At 37.3% G+C, this 17,031-nt stretch overlaps 1 protein-coding gene across 2 annotated transcripts in view; it reads left to right on the top strand.

The window, feature by feature from the left end:
• The window catches only part of INTU (inturned planar cell polarity protein), a 46,955-nt gene extending 32,507 nt beyond the window's left edge, over window positions 1–14,448 (top strand). For both annotated transcript variants that reach the window (XM_062614160.1, XM_062614159.1), the window contains exons 8-16: window positions 353–542; window positions 3,408–3,461; window positions 4,414–4,476; window positions 5,526–5,747; window positions 6,008–6,430; window positions 6,931–7,025; window positions 7,761–7,950; window positions 11,768–11,922; window positions 13,698–14,448. In XM_062614160.1, the coding sequence (XP_062470144.1) occupies window positions 353–542; window positions 3,408–3,461; window positions 4,414–4,476; window positions 5,526–5,747; window positions 6,008–6,430; window positions 6,931–7,025; window positions 7,761–7,950; window positions 11,768–11,922; window positions 13,698–13,809 (1,504 nt within the window). In that variant the 3' untranslated portion in view covers window positions 13,810–14,448. The remainder of the gene's footprint in view (window positions 1–352; window positions 543–3,407; window positions 3,462–4,413; window positions 4,477–5,525; window positions 5,748–6,007; window positions 6,431–6,930; window positions 7,026–7,760; window positions 7,951–11,767; window positions 11,923–13,697) is intronic.
• The last annotated feature ends 2,583 nt before the right edge of the window (window positions 14,449–17,031 follow it).

The raw sequence follows: 17,031 nt of genomic DNA, 5'->3' as shown, positions 1-17,031 counted from the left end.
GTAACCTAATGGCCAAGGTAGGCTATTCACATGCTTGCATTCAGTTTGGGGTTAATGTCTGTGTGCCACAGAGAAAGAAAAAGAATAATTTCCAAAAGGATGAAACCGATCATTGTTGCATCTTAAGTTGCTCTTAGATACCTAAGATACTGTGCTGCTTTAGCTTTTCCTTTGGTTGTAGGTACTGCCTGGATTAGCCTACTGGGTTTTTTCATGTTTAAAATGGCTGTTTAAAAAAACCCTGAATCCAAATGTAGTATCATGCTGTAGAGAGCCTCTTTAAGCACAGCAGGTTATACAGACAAGCTACAAGTTTCTCTGTTATTCTAACTTGGAGTTCATGTTTGTTCAGTGCTTTTTGCCAGGTGGAAAATGTTTCTCGCCTGGATCATTTTTTCAACCTGTTCTTCCAGCGGGCGCTTCAGCCTGCAAGACTCAAGTCAAATGCCAGCCCCAGCACTCAACACTATGATACTTGCAGTGCGTTATTCTTAAACAGTCTCCCAGGCTTGCGCTGGCTGACATTGCCTCAGGAAGTCAAGGTAATGTGTTTTTTCAGAGCTTTCTAGAAAAATTTGTATATGAGAGGCCAGAAAATTGATGCAGGTGTCTCTGCTGTTAGCATGTAATTTGCTGAAACCCTTTGCCCATCCCAGACCACCCCTCTTTCTACTGGATCCTTTATTTCACTTTGAAATTACACAGTCATTCTCACAAGAAGCAGATTGCTATTTTGAGCATACTTTGGTGACTTGTTACCTAGGAAGAGAACATGAAAAAAAATGAACTTTATGTAAAATATATATACACACACCTCTCTACCAACCAGCATATGACATAGGGAAAGCAGGCCCTGGCATGTAGCTTTATGTTCGATTTTGACCATCTAAGGTTCTTTTCCAGTTACAAAATATTACTCCAGAAGCCCTTGTGTAACTTATAATTTAAATGGCTGTTACAGAATCAAAATAAATATCCATACATCATTTGTTTGACACTGTAAGAAGTGCAGTTTTTCAAGTCAATGGAAGAAAGATTCAATGCATTTCCATTTTCCATCCTCTTGAATGTTAGTGAATTTAGGATTCATTTTTGCCTTTGTGATTTTAAAGTATTTTCAACTCTACAACTAGGAAGTTATTTTCTATATCACGTGAAGAGTGCATATTATATTTGATTCAATACATGTATAGCATTTTTTAAAAAATTCATAGGGAAAAAAATCACTAAGATGGAATGATGCTTAGAATATGTTAGTCTTGTCATGGTGGAGTTTGGTTTTTAATGAGTATTTCCCATGATGTAGTGCAAATGAAACAGCTGGGAAATTTTAAACACAAGAGTTTTCCTTCATGGATAGACCCAAACTATTTGTAAGTTTGTAGACAGCATAGTTAAAGCTAGCTGTAAGTATTTGACAATGATTCTAATCTGAGCTGACAGTAAACTCCATTATCCAAGCTTATTTCATCAGCAACAACAAAAGAAATGAACATTAAACCAACTGAAAGAGACTGTATGGTGGAAAATTGAAAGTGCTTTTCAGAATGGGTCTGCAAAAGGACAGAGTTTGGATGTTAAAAATTACCTTCTGCAGTGGCATGTTCTTTAACTGATGGGGTCTTTGAGGATAATATTAATTAGGACTTTCCTAGTTTTCAGATTTTTCCATTTAATAAGGCCTTGTGTACAGATTTCAAAAGTGTTTTTCGAGGAGAAGGGATGAAGTGGTTTCAACTCTACTGTTGTCAGGATTTGCAGTTATTTCAGGTTTGCTAATGTTCAGTACTGCAAGTTGCCATGGACATTGCAGCACTGACAGATGCAGAGCTTGCTTGTTACCAAACAGATTTCTGTCTGCTGGTGTAGTCGTCTCTCTCTTTTCTCCAATATATGGATTGTCTTCTCCTTTACCTTGAGCAGCACACTGAGAATGATTTAGTTCTTTCTACCTTGACCCATAGGATGCTTGAATGCACTTGAGGCCAGTATGTTTGTGACGATTTTAAACTTCTGCTTTTATAATATGCATGTATGAACACCCTATTAAATATGTACAGAAGTACCTACAAGTGTCTCAGAAAAGTTCATGTCATAACTCCAGAGCTAAATCTGCTATCCAGGTGACAGATGTAGAGGTATTTCACATAGTCCTGTAACATGTCCATCCACTCACTTGCAAAATCCTTGCTCCATAACCAAAATGTGTTATTCACATATGAAGAGAATGTTTATGCAACACATTGTTGTAGAATGTGATCAGTCAGCAACCTAGTTTACATTTGAAATGCAACTTAATCCACCTCAAACTGTTGTCAGCATTTTTGTCCTATGCAGAAAATGACATTTTTTCTTGCACTTTTTAGTGATCAATTTTATTTTCCTCTGTGCGTCCTTCTTTCAAGTTTCTATAGAAACACTCTGCTACACTTTGTTCTCTAGTTTAGGTTGTTTCTCACAGGTTGTTTCTCAAACAATGTAGTTGATATTTATGATGCAGATATTGCTTTCCAAAATTGTCTGAGATCATCTCCTTTCCCCATAAAAATTCGTTGTTGCAGAAGATGAAATTTCCAGTCAAGTTTTAGTGAAGATCTTTATATTCTCTAAGGAATGTAAAACTAAAAGTGTCAGTTCTTTGTTGGGCACAAGGCTGTTTATATTTTAACTGAGGAAAAGTTGAGACTGGTTAGTTGTCAACTGCCAACAGCCTGTCTGACATTTCTCTGTTTGAAAACTGGCTGTATTTCAATTAGAGGCACCCTGTTAATACATCCCAAGAAGTCTGTAATGATGGATTTTAGGCTCTTTTCACTAAGAAGCACATTTATGGCAGGAACTTCTTTCAGTGCCTAAGACCATATTCTTTAAAGGAAAGTACTTTTAGTAAAACTTATATTAACCAACAGCTCTTGTAGTTAACAGAAATAAGCCAGTTCAAAGCGTTTTCAGTAGAACAAAGATAATGTGTGAGAAAGTTTGGCAGTTTCCATAGAGACAAAAACTACATCCATTTGAAAAAGATTTTTCTAATAACTCAGTTGGCTACAATAGCTTGCCAGATTTCAGAGCTTTCTCTAGCCCTCATATTTTAAAGCACTCTGAAAGCAGGAGTGACATCTCCTTTATACTAAACCATGGGTTCAGCAGGCACACAAGAAGAGAAATGTTACAGCTTCAAGAGGGAAACACACAGCCATTAAGAAGGATTTTTCTTTAATCTGATGAATTGAGGTGTTCCTGATACTGGATATTACTGCTGAAAACTGTGTGCAAATTTTCATCCATTCACTTTGTACTCATGAATCATCATCTTCTGAGACTATCAGGATGGTGCACAGCATGCTGTTACTGTAAGCTCATGTGTGGGAAATCTCTACTAAAATTCACTGCTTAAATTATTTCAGATGGAGATTGACACAGCACTGAGTGACCTGGAAGCAGCTGACTTTGCAGAGCTGGTAAACATTTTATTTTTGTTGTTTGCATTGTACAGGATCTCTTTGCCTTGGTGTCATGTTCAGTAGTTTAAAAAAGTACTAATTCCAAACTAATCCACTCTTCTTAATCAAATATGAGCTTTCTGGAACTCACATTCCAGAATAGTTATTCTAAATTTATATTCTTCATAGGCATGTTAGAATTGAGCATAAAGATACTTTGTTTGATCACATATATAGCATAACAATTTGGGACACATATATTCTTATACAGAAAGTTACTTAATGACTCTTAAAACCTAAAATACAAGGTAGGCAGACATACAGTCCATCTTGCAAAAGAAATGAAAAAAATAAGTAAACCCACTGTACTGAACAACTTGGATGATTATTTACAGAAAGCAGTGTTCGTAAGTTGTGGTTCATGGGACAGAAATTGATTGCACCCACTTGATGTAAAATACTCTATATCCACCTAAAGGTAGTTTACTAATCTGAGAGTACTGGACTTCTAGATGAAAAGATCCAAGGAATGGGTATATTTCAGGTAAAACATCAAATTGGGGGGGGGGGGGGGGGCCGGGGGTTGAACGCTTTGACTTGAAAATTTTACTCTAGGAGGGCCTCTGGTGTCGATAGTTACGTTTCACCTGTTTTGTTGTTAAGAACTCAGAAATAGCATATCCTAACAAAAATAGCTTATGGACAGATTAGATCTAAATAGGAAATCTGTTATTTTTGAGCTGGAAATTTTTAGAGAAAATAGTAGTGACATGAAAATTGACAATGGAGGGTAAAAACTTAGTAATTCACTGAACCGTTCAGTATTAACTGTTGCACTGATAAGAGGAGGTCAAAAATGAAAGTATTACATGGGATTCTGATTACAGTTGACTGGAATTAGGTGACTTGCATTTGGTAACTAAAGCAAAAATTCTGAATTAAAAATGATACTATGCTTTCTTCCCCACAGTCTGAAGATTATTATGACATGAGAAGATTATATATGATTATGGGCTCTTGTCTTTTCTACAAGGTAGTATCAGTGATTAAGGCCTAAAGATTTAGAAAATGTGTCTGGAAATCTAAGGCAGTCATGGAGTAACTCTTTTAAGACTCTCACAAATATGAGAAAAAATGTATGATGGCTTTAAATATGTATTTCTAGTACGAGACCTACAACTCAAACACCGTAACAGAAAAAAATCAGTGTCAGAAAGTGGTAGGTGCTATATGATAAGAACAAAATGCTTGTTTGAAACTGTCTCATGGGAATTTTGCAGGTTATGATCCAAGGAGAGACGGTAGTAAGAAAGTAGTAAGAGTCAATTCAAGAGAGACTGTATGAGATCCTAATAGGAATTTTTTGGTTCATTGCCATTTCTTTAATAAAGGTAACAGGTGATCTATCCTTAATCTATCTTTAAATCAGAGACTTGAGGAATTGTATTGACAGCTTTTTTCACTTGGGCCTCATTTATAGATTTATGTATTGTTATTAAATATAGACAGTATATTTAACAGTATAAATAGGAAGGTAACAACCTTTCCTTTAAGAAAATTACATTTTAAGGATTTTATCATGCTGTTGCTCTTTATGCTGTAGCATTATGGAACTAAACAGTTGGCACAGATGGAACTGATCACTATCTACCATGGCAGCTTTTTAACTATAACACCCTTAGTGCTAGAAATGGTTTTATACTATATATCTTCTTTGGAAATTTTATTAATTCCAGTGATAGCTTAGTATTTTTGGAGAGAGAATTAAATGAGAATTAAAGCACCTTAACTCCGTAGCTGGTTTGCAAGTTATTAAAACTAGTGTTTCGCAGCTTGCCTTTGGTAACTTGCATATATGCTGATGTTTTCTTTATATTACAGTATTCTGATTCTTCAGATGTGGTTCAAAAGCTTATTGTTATCTGTTGTACAAGGTACACCAAAAAGACAGTCTCTGCCAGAAAGTTTACAGTCTCAATGCATGTGGAGTGTGGATATCTCTATGCGAAAAGCACTCTTAAGTGATAAGTGGTGATGCTGTATTTCTTACTGAATACACTTCCTTTTCTGTGTTCAATTAAGGGTTACTTGATTGGTAATCACTTGCCAAAGGAAGATCTTACTGACATAGGTTTATATTGTCGGCACTATTGTCTGTTACCCTTGGCAGCAGAACAGAAGATCAGTCAGTTAGTGATATGGCGGGAAGTATTTCCACATCATCATATCCAGCCATGTGAAGTTTCTGCTATTACAGCATACAGGGAGCCTGAAGCAAGATACTTTTTACTGATAGTTGGCTTGGTAAGTTAACATCTGCAGTGTGTCTGTTCTCCAGTGCTCTCTTCGGCTGTTGTGTGTTGTCTGTTGTTCAGTAAGATCAACACTTTCATGCATTTTATTCAGTAATTTTACAAAATATTTCTATTGTAGCTGTCTTCTGGGATAGAACCTCTCAGAAAGTAGCACTATTTCTGTATCTGTAAAACTTGCAAGTTTGAGTATAAATTCTTCAAAGGCTAAGTGTAAACCAAACTCTAATACTGCTACTTCCATATTTACAGAGATACTTTATGCTGTGTGTCCTGCTAGAGGCGGGAGGCTGTGCTTCAAAAGCAATTGGGAATCCAGGACCAGACTGTGTATACGTAGATCAGGTTAAAGCCACTATACTTCAACTGGAAGGAATAGATGCCAGCATAGAGGAAAGGCTAGATTCTCCTTCCATCCCACCTTTATCTTGTGCTGACTGGTTCCTTCCTGCAACACGTGACAAATCCGAGAACTTGACCACCTCACCCATGCTCAGCAAGCTACAAAATACTTTGAAATCAGGAACCACTCCAGCAAGCAAAAGGACCCTGTTTGGTGACTCATCTTTAATGACACGTAAGCCCAGCCCGACGAGGAGCAGTGGAGGACCTGACCATGGTAATGAAGGTCCTGTGGAAGATGAAAGCAGTAATCCACAATCTGCAGCGGATCAGGTCTGAGAACAAAGACAAAGAGTATCCATAAAGTTCTGGTGGGCTTGGGAGAGGTGGCAGTTCTTTTGAAAACTCACTCAAGTAACTCTTAAGACTAAATTAAAGAGCCCTGAATTCCTGTTGCTTTGGGAAGCTTTGGGTCAGCCTCAAAGCCATCACATTGCTTTATTTTATCATTGCTTGTAAATTTGGGGGGGGGGGGGGGTGTCACAAGTCAAAGTGGGCATAGTTGCATTGGAAGCAGCAGAAATGATTGGGGAATACCCCAAAAATAATAATAGTGTTAATAATAAGTTACCAGAACAAAGTGCTGCACAGCTCTGCATGCTTCTAACCCATTTTAGTCTAAAATAGGCTGCAAAATACACTTATATAAATTAACTGTTTAGGCCTTTAAAAAAGAAAATGCTGGGTTTTTTTTCTGAGCAGGTGATTGTTTGATTCTGTTCTTCTGTTTGCTGCTTTTTTCTCTCTTAGTTCATATCTATGCTTTTTTTCAGGCCACTAAAAAAAAACATACCCTACCAAATCCATTTAATTTAGGAAGCCTCAAAAAGAACCTTTCAGAGAAAGATACAGAACTTAATGCTGTCAAGTAAGAAATGACTTTTTTAAGTATTTCATTTTTAAGGCCAGACTTGGATCTTTTTTAAATATGCACAGATCACTGAAATTCCTGTGTCGTTTTATTCTAACCAAAAGTTTGCTACGCAAGGATTCTCAAAAGTGAAGCTCTTAAATGGAGATCTTAATTAGAAAAGACCACTATTTTTCAAGAATATGTCAGTAGAATGTATGTACTTGTCTATACATATGTGACCTTGGAAGTTCAAATATAAGAGGTTTTGGACCATACATGCACCTTCTTCCCTCCCTGGTATCTCTAGATAGTTCTACATAGGACAAAAAATCCATGATCTTCCCAGGTCTCACTTGTTGCTTGTGACAGCACAGTCTGCTCTGGGGTTTTGTTTGAGCTCCAAAGAAAGGTTTGCTTCCCTCCCCCACTCCCCCCAAAAAAGAGCTTTTATTTCTCCTTTTCTTTGTTTTTGGTGAGAATTTTTGAGAACACACGTGCAATACCTACCTTGTACCATAGTTTTTTGCTTTATTTTTAAATTGAGTATTAACAGTCCAGATTACCAGGATTTCCTTCATGTAGAAATAAGCACCTTTTGAATGTCTGTTTCCATTTTTGTACTGTACTGCAGTTACCAGAAAAACAATTTGTCTTAAGAAACAAAAGTATATTTTGTTTAACTGAAATTTCTTTCAAAAATATTTTATTATTAAATGAATACTCCTATTTATTTTTACGTTTAATTTTAAGGTTGACATCTGGTCCTGAGAATACCCTCTTCCACTATCTCTCCTTGGAAACAATGCAAGGAATCTTTATCACTCCAACTCACAAAGAAGTAGCACGGCTCGGTGGCTCCATCCACCCTCAGTTAATTGAGAATTTCTATCGTTGCTGTCTTTCAATCCGGGACATTTTTCAGCAGTCCATGAGGAAAGAAGTATGGAAGCTTTGTTTTCTGGTTTTCTATTTACAATCTCAACACAGTATTTCAACACAGTATTTCACTTCATTATTTAAGTAGCTCATTAACAGGTGTATTTGCATGTGTGTGGTTGTTTTTAAAGCTCCTGATATTTTTAATTATGGGCAGGTTCTTTCTCTGACCATCAAACCAAGTTTGCATGCAATTATGGCACTCTTTCCCACTAAAGATGCCCTCAAAATAAGTAGTCCATGTCTCCAGTATAGTATTTTCTTTCTCAGTATCATATTAGGACTCTTGTTTGTAAGTTAGCTAAAAGTTTCACACTCTGATTTCAAGACCTGTAAGTAGTAAGAGAGGGGTTTTAGCCATTTTAATGCTGGGACAGGATTTCAGATTGGCAGCAAAAGGAAATTTAGGCCCTCTTTTTTCACAGAAAATGTTAAATGTGAGCAGTGACAGTGCGGCCTTCCCTCACTGTGCAGTCAGTGTCTGAACAGTGACCTCAAGAGGGCTTCTGACCATGAGATGGTTGGTCATTCTTGGTGTCTTTGGTCTCTAATACTACTCAAGATTGCTTACAGGTTCACCATACACTAATGTCTGCAATCCTTTGTTCATGGGGATATTGGTCTAAAAGAAGTCTGGCTATAACCACTGATTCCTCTTAATTATGCTGCCAGATCTCTTGGATTTTAGATTAGGTGGGATGCCAGAATAGGTGAGGCTGTTTCCCTTTCTGAAGACGCCAGTCCAAGACTTGCTCTTGGCTTGGGCTGAAATCTGATCCCAGCTGCCAGAGCTTTATGTGGGTACTTAGATTAGACTTAAAAATGGACAGATCTGATGTCAACACCTGTATTACTTTGTGTTTGACTTTACTCCCAACAATCTGTCTAGAGTAAGGTGGTAGTAGTAATGCAGAAATCTAAACAATAGGTATAAGAATCCATTTATGAGATACTCCCTTCAGCTCAAACACTTTGTGTTCAGTGTACACTGTTTTGCTAAAAGTCTGTGTTGTTACTTGCAGAGTTAATTTTTACTGACATCAGCCAAATTAGGATAACATTTTGTCCCTGCTATATTTGTGTCCTGTTTAGTTGTTTTGTAAAAGAGAAATAATTAACTACAAACCTAAATGGAGTACTGTTTATCAGTTGGAATAATTGCTTATCAGTTGTAATTTTTAGATCCTAAAGTGACGATCCAAGTAAACTAAACGAGAAATGGGAAGTAATAGTACAAACTGAATGAACATCATTTGCAAATAGCAGTATATTTTTTTTCTTAATGTTTTCTTGAAGTTACCAAAAACGTTACTTCTCATAGACTGATGTGCATTGTAGATCCTCTAGGAATTTTTAAGTGTTAGAAAAATAGGGAATTTGGTGAATTGTTTTGTTAACTTCTTACAACCCTGAGGTTTGGCTGAGAACTTTGGCATTGAGCCATTATTCTGGGCACTTTTGTTGGATGATGTACAAACGCAAAAGCAAGCAGACAAAATACACAAATACTTCTTACCACCAAAGTGCTTTGGTTATAACTGTTAGATAGACAGTTTACAGTTCAAACCAAAAAATCTGAAGAAAGAAATCATTCAACTATTAAGGATAGATCATAAAAAGTGAAAAACTCACGCCTGAAAGTCAAAACTTCTGTTTTGGCCACAGCTATCTCAGCACATGTTTTCCTGGCTGCTTAAGAAGCGAGTACAGTAGGCAGCAGCTGGGTTCATTTTGCTCTGAAAATCAGAAAATCACCACATGATGAACATGTGTTGCAGAACAAAGTTTTTTTTTTTGAGAAATTTGGGGCAGTTTTTGCAGGTTGGCTCTAACAATTAATACTGAAATTGGCAGGTTGCATGAGGAGAATGTGAAAGAATCAATAGAAGTTTTCCTTATTCATACTGCACAAGAAGGTCAAATATGTAAATGTACAATAATACTGCTTATTCTTTGACATCAGCTAAATATTGTTATAGTTTAGGATTTGTAAAATTGTGCCAATAATGCAAAAATATTGTAAACTAATCAATAATTGGCTTTGCCTCACTTTCTGAGACCTGAAGATTCACAATTTAACTTTTAAATGTGTACAGAAATTTTGAAGAAATTTTAAATTGAGCAAAAACAAGGTCTGTAGTCTTAAACCCTAAAAAATATGTCACTATAGGTATTAAGCAGCCCTGGCCTCATTTCCTTCATCATCACCTTAGTATTTTCTTACTCCTAAATCAGAAGAAGTTTTAATGTATATGAAAATATAGACCCTTGTAGTCCTGTCAGATATCCCCTCTTAATATATAATTTTTCTTCAATATTTTCAGTATGAATAGCATAATATTAAGATGTGCTAAAACATAAACAAATGTAAGCTTGGAAACTGCATGGCAACAACCCCATGTTTTTGGTGGTGAAGATTATCAGACTGAGTACTAACATATTCCTGAAGTCTTTTACAGTAGCACTATTGGCAAGAACAGGGTTTGAAACCATTTTACGTACTAAGAAAAGATACAGGAAAGGTTATCTTGAAATTTCTTCCACTCTGTGAACTATCAGTCATTTAGAATATACTTTATGAATTCAATCCAAAGCATGTTTAGAGAAATTTAGAAAAAGATATTTTCTCAGGGGAATATTAGTCATTTTGTTTCTCAAATTCTGAGGTTCATGTCACTACTTCTTCTACCATTTTTGAGAAATTAAGATAGTTGTGATGTTTCTACTGTCTTTTCCAGATCTTACTGGGGGGGGGAGTGGGGTTGGATTTTTGTGGGGTTTTTCTTCCTCAAGAAAAACCCTTTCACCTTTTCTTTCACCTTTGAAGCAGCTGTTTGGAACAGAAGTTTCATTGGCAGACCCAGAGATGCCCTGGTTTAGCAACACTCTTAAAACAGATTTGTTTCAAAGGGATTTCCACTCCTGTTTCCATAATCTCATCCTACTTCTCATGCTTCAAAAAAGAAAAAATTTAAAGCTTGTTCTTTTCATTATTACATAGACCTTTACAAAACAGTAATAAACTTCCCTTGATTTAAGTGGGAGAAGAGTTAAACTAGTGACAAGTGTCTGAAATTCTGAAAGAATTCCTTCTCTGTTTATCTCCATGTTCATTCTGGTCTTTTTTCCCTTTCACCTTCCTGGTGACAGACACCATGGCCTTACTGGATTCACAGGACTATTGAGCACCAAGCCAGGGCCAGAGAGTAAAATGATTTTTGTGCATGCAGTTTGATCCTCAAAAGAGGTACCAGGAGTTCACTTAAAAACCACTTTTGCAAGGTTTATTCAAAAGCTTTGTACAAAATATAGTCCTAAAAACTCAAATGTCTTTAAATAAAAATGTCTTGATTTTCTGTACGTCTTACGCACTTAAGCAAAGTGCTTCAACTGTTTATTTACAAAAAATTCCTGCCTGGCCAAGTTTATTCAGTAGACTTTTACTATCACAGTTCATAATTAGGGAGGCACACAGAGAAATCAAAATAAGACCTTTAGCTGTGTGTTACAACACACTTTTATAAAGAACCTGTATTATCTCAGATGTCTTATTAGAGAAACAGTGTTCAGCTAGAAGGAAAAAAAAAAAATGGGGGAGCATGTGTCTACCTCCAATGTATAACAATGGAAAAGCCTGTTAATGCCAAAGTAACAAAACTGGAAAAAAGAATCATGTAAACATGTTAGTTCTACCTTCTGAGTCTGGCTTTTTGACAGCAATATCATTCATCAGAGATTCCTGAAGAAATCACAGTTATATTTGCTAGTGTTTATGTAAAAATATTTCAATCTATGCTAGCATTTCTCCAATTGTTTTACAGAATAAACTAAAAGCAGGCAGTGGGATTTCAGAATTCAGTAAGGCAGCCGAGGACCTAGATCTGGTAACAGAACACGGACTTTTGTTTGCGTGCTCTCCTGAAAACTGGACTGATCAGAAGAAACCACCACCAACAGTGAATTACTGGGTTGTGGGGTGAGTTTAAAGACAAATGAATCTATTTTTCCCAGAGTTTTTTCCATTTTGAACATGCTGCTGTATTCTTTGAGAATTAATTTAACTGCAGCACACCACAGAAATACTTGAGCCCAGTGAGGTGGCTTTGATTTGGTATTTGGGAAGTTGCACTGGTGTGCTGTTGCACCCACTGTAAAGCATAGGCGTGTTAGTTAACTCAGGGGAGCACCACACCAGCGTGTTAACATCACAGCTGGCAGCCTCTGTCGTGCTGCGCTGTGCTAATGCAGACCTGTGGGAGCGCTCTCCTTACCCTCTTCAGACCCTTTCCTTGTGCTCCTCATGCACCTCCTCACCTCTCCATTACCTGCAAGTCACTCCCACCTGTCTCTCCTCCACACACAGCGCTGATTTCAGTGATACAAAGACGGAAGGTGAGCAACTGTAGTGGTTAGTTGTTGGGTTTTTTTTTCCATTGGGAAGATTAAACCAATCTACCAGTCTTGGAGATATTTTAGAAAGGGTGTTTTCAAAGTTCTGCCATTATCATTGTGATTCATGGTGTTATTTAAACTTGATTTTAAGTGATATTTATTAATGATGCATATAGTTACTGCTACATAGCTAAGCCTTATTTGAACAGCATACTGCCCTAGGCATTAAATATTAAAAATAATACATTTTTGAAGCAATTAAAGTCAGGTGTAATGAGAAAGTAGTATGTATCATTTCTTTGCAACCCAGAATGAATCAGAGCTTGCAATTTTGTAAGTCCAGGCCAATAAGCCCTATTCTGTAGCCAGTGCTTCTGTGTTGCTCTTTCCTCCATCTACTGTATTTTGTTTTATCTACATTTTAGCTGCAGTAAGTAGACCATCATATCAGGAGTGTCAGTCAACAGCACGCTTTCTTTTCTACATTTATCTTCTTTATTTGGTATTCCTACTAGATAAATAGAGAAAAAAAATTAAAATGCCCAGTTGAATGGAAGTTGTGATTTCACCATATGAAAAGAAATTCAGTATAGGCAAGGGCTGAAAGGAAGATAAATGATGACACTTAAGATTAATTCATTGGGTTATAATTTTCTACTAGTTCAACTATTGCACAAATAGGAAAGTCAGAAAACAGCAAAATACATTTCTGAATGTGGCCTAAGAACTTTTTTTCTGCTACAAGGCGAGGAAATGTCATCCACAGGTAATTATATTAGCCAGGAATAAAAATGTAGAAATTCTTTGACAGAGCTTTTGTTCAACCTCTTTGCCTTCAAGTCAGATGTTTAAAAAGAAAAACAATTGTTTCTCACCGGGAATGTCCAGAACTGCAGTTTGTGTTACCAACTTTCCTATTTTAGCTCTTCCCCTGAAAGAGCTTACTAGATTAACCTGTGGGAATGTATCTACCCAGATGTATTAAGTCTAAAAATGAGTAAATATGTGAATACTGGGGCTTGCTCCCAGATACCCTTTTGCAGCTTGTAACCTGGAAATGTGGATTACTGCAAGCACACCAACTAGTTACCATACAAATAGGTCCTGAAAACCTGAAGTTTCTTCCATACACATGCAGTCATGAGAAATCTGAGCAGAGAATAACTTTAATTTAGAAATCTCATGTATTGAAAGAAGTAAGATGATGAAGGAGAGGCACAGGTATTTCCTGTGTTACACAGTAATTGTTTTTAACATCTTACTGACACCTCAGAGTACAACCAGAATATATCAAACAGTTAAGGAGAAAAAGCTGACACATACGATAATTTTGTTTTAATACTTTCTTTTTTTCCCCAGGAGACGCATTCTGCATCCCAAACCTCAGGAGTGTTATGTCTGTTTCCATGACTCAGTCACAGAAGCTGCTGTTGAACTGGCCTTTAAACTGTCCTTTGGTTTAGTGACATAGATGAGCTTCCTGAACACTCAGCCCACCTCGTGGTGTTGTCATCTCTTGGAAGTACTTCAATATAAAGAAAAACTAACTTAATTGTGGTGCCCACCACATCCTTGAAATGCTTTTAAAAAACATAAATGTACCTTGTGGTAGGACACAAGTAAAACTTCAGTGATGATTCTGATGATCTCATCAACTGAATACTTAAAAAGAATTCAGAGAACCAGAGTTCTTATTTTTATATACTGGTGAATTATTTATCCTGATCATAACTTTATTATATGAAAACATTGCATAATTTGTACATTCAGTGCTGTTCAGTGTATAATATGAAATGTAACATGATAAGCTGATATCCCGAAAGTGCTCTCTGAATATCTGGCAATTGGTGATGGAGGAAAAAAAAGTATTCCAGTTAATTAAAACATTGTTCCCCTAAGGGCATGAAAAATAGCAAATGTTTTCAGCAAATGTTTTTGTGGTAATCAAAACCGAAAGAAATCTTTTAGACAATTCATGGCAGTTGGCTGCCCAGAGCTAATGGCTTACTGGTTTTGACAGTATGGTCTCCTGCACACTCAAGGACTATAGTGTGCTTGATGTTTTACTTGACTTCATGAGTTTTAACTTGTAATATAAATAATGGTTATATTTGTTAAAGCATAATTTTGAAGTTAGAAAATGGGGCAGGGAGGATGAGGGTTTTAAGCATGGAGCTGGCTTATTTTATATTCAAAATTTCGTAATAAAAATTATATATTTGTTAAAGACCAGTAAAGCACTATTCTAGTTTTTTACTTAACACATTCTCTCTTTTATTTAAATACTGTTTGTTTAGCTAGATCTTCCACAGTTTGCAGCTGGATTTACAAAAAATGTGAGGTTGCATCTGTATAAGGCAAGATGTTTGCAAAATCAGAAGTCTTCTACAAAATTCAGCTTTCCTATAAATTGTTAAAATGTTTTTTTTTTTAACCAAAGTTTAGCTTAAAATGAGAGATTTTTGGGTGTCTTTTTGCCCCCAACCAGCACATTTAGATCTGGTCATCTGCACAGCATTTAATCAGGTTCCTTTCTGCTTGTTTTACTCACTTTTTCTGAGTGCTTTTCATAAAATGTATGACTAAAATTGCTTTTTAAACAATGGGATCAAAAAAATTCAAGTATTTAGGGAAGTAAAGGCAGTCCCATTGGCTCTCATGATCAAATCTGTAGATTTTGTTTTCACTAGTAAATTACACTGTTTAGAGTACTTCTAAAATTGTCAATCCAATGCTTATAACAGCCCACTCCCCCAGACTGATTCACAGCTTGCCTTGAATCACCCACAGTTGCTTTAAATCCAAGCAGTAGTAAAAGTCTTAGGTCTGAAGTTAAAGCATATGATACTGTGTGGAAGACTTCCTTCTGCAAGTAATAGAGGAGCCAATAAGGAGAGGTGCCATGCTTGACATTGCTCACCAGCAGGGAGGGGCTGGTTGGAAATGTGACGCTCCAGGGCAGCCTTGGTTGTAGCAATCATGAGATGGTCAAGTTTGAGATCCTCAGGACAGTGAGAAGAGCATGCAGCAAGCTCACTGCCCTGGACTTCAGAAGAGCAGGCTTTGGCCTCTTCAGGAACCTGCTTAGTAAGGTTCCGTGGGATATAGCCCTAGAGAGCAGAGGTGCCCAAGACTGTTGGCTGATATTCAAGGATCACCTGCTACAAGCTCAGGAGTGTTGTGTCCCAGCTAGAAGGAAGTGCAGCAGGAGGGCCAGGAGACCACCTTGGATGGGTAAGGAGTTACTGAGGAAACTTGGAAAAAAGAGGCTTATAAAAGGTGGAAGCAAGGACAGGCAGCCTGGGAAGAATACAGGGATGTTGTCTGGGAAGGTAGGGACCAGGTTAGGAAAGCTAAGGCCCAGTTAGAATTAAACTTGGTTAGGGATGTAAAAGATAACAGGAAGGGATTCTATAGGTACATTGCGAATAAAAGACAGACTAGGGACAAGGTGGGCTCTGTCCAGAAGCTAAGAAGAGAACTGGCTACCCTGGATTTGGAGAAGGCTGAGATTCTTGGTGACTTCTTTGCCTCAGTCTTCACTGGCAAATGCTCCGACCACACCACCCAAGTCTTGGAAGGCAGATGCAGGGACTGTGAGAATGAAGACCTTAGGCCCACTGTAGGAGAAGATCTGATTCGAGATCATCTTAAGAACCTGAATGTACACAAGTCCATGGGACCTGATGAAATCCATCTGCAGGTCCTGAAGGAGCTGGCAAATGAAGTTGCTAAGCCACTGGCCATTATATTTGCCCAAGGAAGTTGTGAATGCTCCATCCCTGGCAGTGTTCAAGGCCAGGTTGGACAGAGCCTTGGGTGGCATGTTTTAGTGTGAGGTGTCCCTGCCCATGGCAGGGGGGTTGGAACTTGATCTTAAGGTCCTTTCCAACCCAAACCCTTCTATGATTCTATGATTGAAGCTTTTATTAAATTAGCCTTCTCCAACATTGATGATTCCTAGAAAATGAAAAGCAGAATTTCAACTTGAAATCTACAAAACTGAGTTATGTCAATAGTGCCTTAGATTTGTTCCTCATCTGTAAATCAAGTGATACGAGATTTATTCTGTTTGAAAAATAAAAATATGTATTGGTATGGATGACACCTGAACAGCACCTTTTAAAAGTCTAGTATTAGATATCATAGTAGATGGAGGAAGGAACATAGAAAAGTGAGCAGTCTCTGCTGCACTGCTTTTACCCGGTTTAACACCTTTTACAGAACTTGAAAGTGTGTTTGTGCGCAGAAGCGTTTCTGTATGGAAAAGGGTGGTTTTGCTCAGATTTGTCTCGTTTCAATTTTTTAAATGCTGGGTTATATGATTTCAGTGCTAAAAAAAAGGTTATTTAAGTGTTTTAGAAAGAAGACAGCTAACTTTTATCTAGATCCTTGTGTTTAGTCAGACTGCCCAGTCTGCTGCTAGCGTACTGGGTTGAATTCAGCTGGGTCAAACACACAACTGAGTCAATGCAGAAGAAACTGTGTGAATGCACAGCTGCGTGTGAAGAAAAGAACAACCAAAGGAACCTGGGACTCCTTCGGAACCCATGAGCTATTCAGATGGGCTTGCTCCTTCACAAGAAACCGTACCTTAAACAGTGTTAAGGGCATCTGAATACGGTAAAACGTTTATACGCAAAGAAATGTAGTTCAAAAACAAAGCATTCCAAAATTTGCATTAATAATGTTG

Source organism: Pezoporus occidentalis, unplaced genomic scaffold (genome assembly GCF_034315485.1).
Source record: "Pezoporus occidentalis ecotype Australia unplaced genomic scaffold, CSIRO_AGI_Poc_V1 ctg172, whole genome shotgun sequence".
In the NCBI taxonomy this organism is placed as follows: domain Eukaryota; kingdom Metazoa; phylum Chordata; class Aves; order Psittaciformes; family Psittacidae; genus Pezoporus; species Pezoporus occidentalis.
The sequence above is the reverse complement of the archived record's forward strand: the minus strand, read 5'-3'. Positions and strand labels throughout refer to the sequence as shown.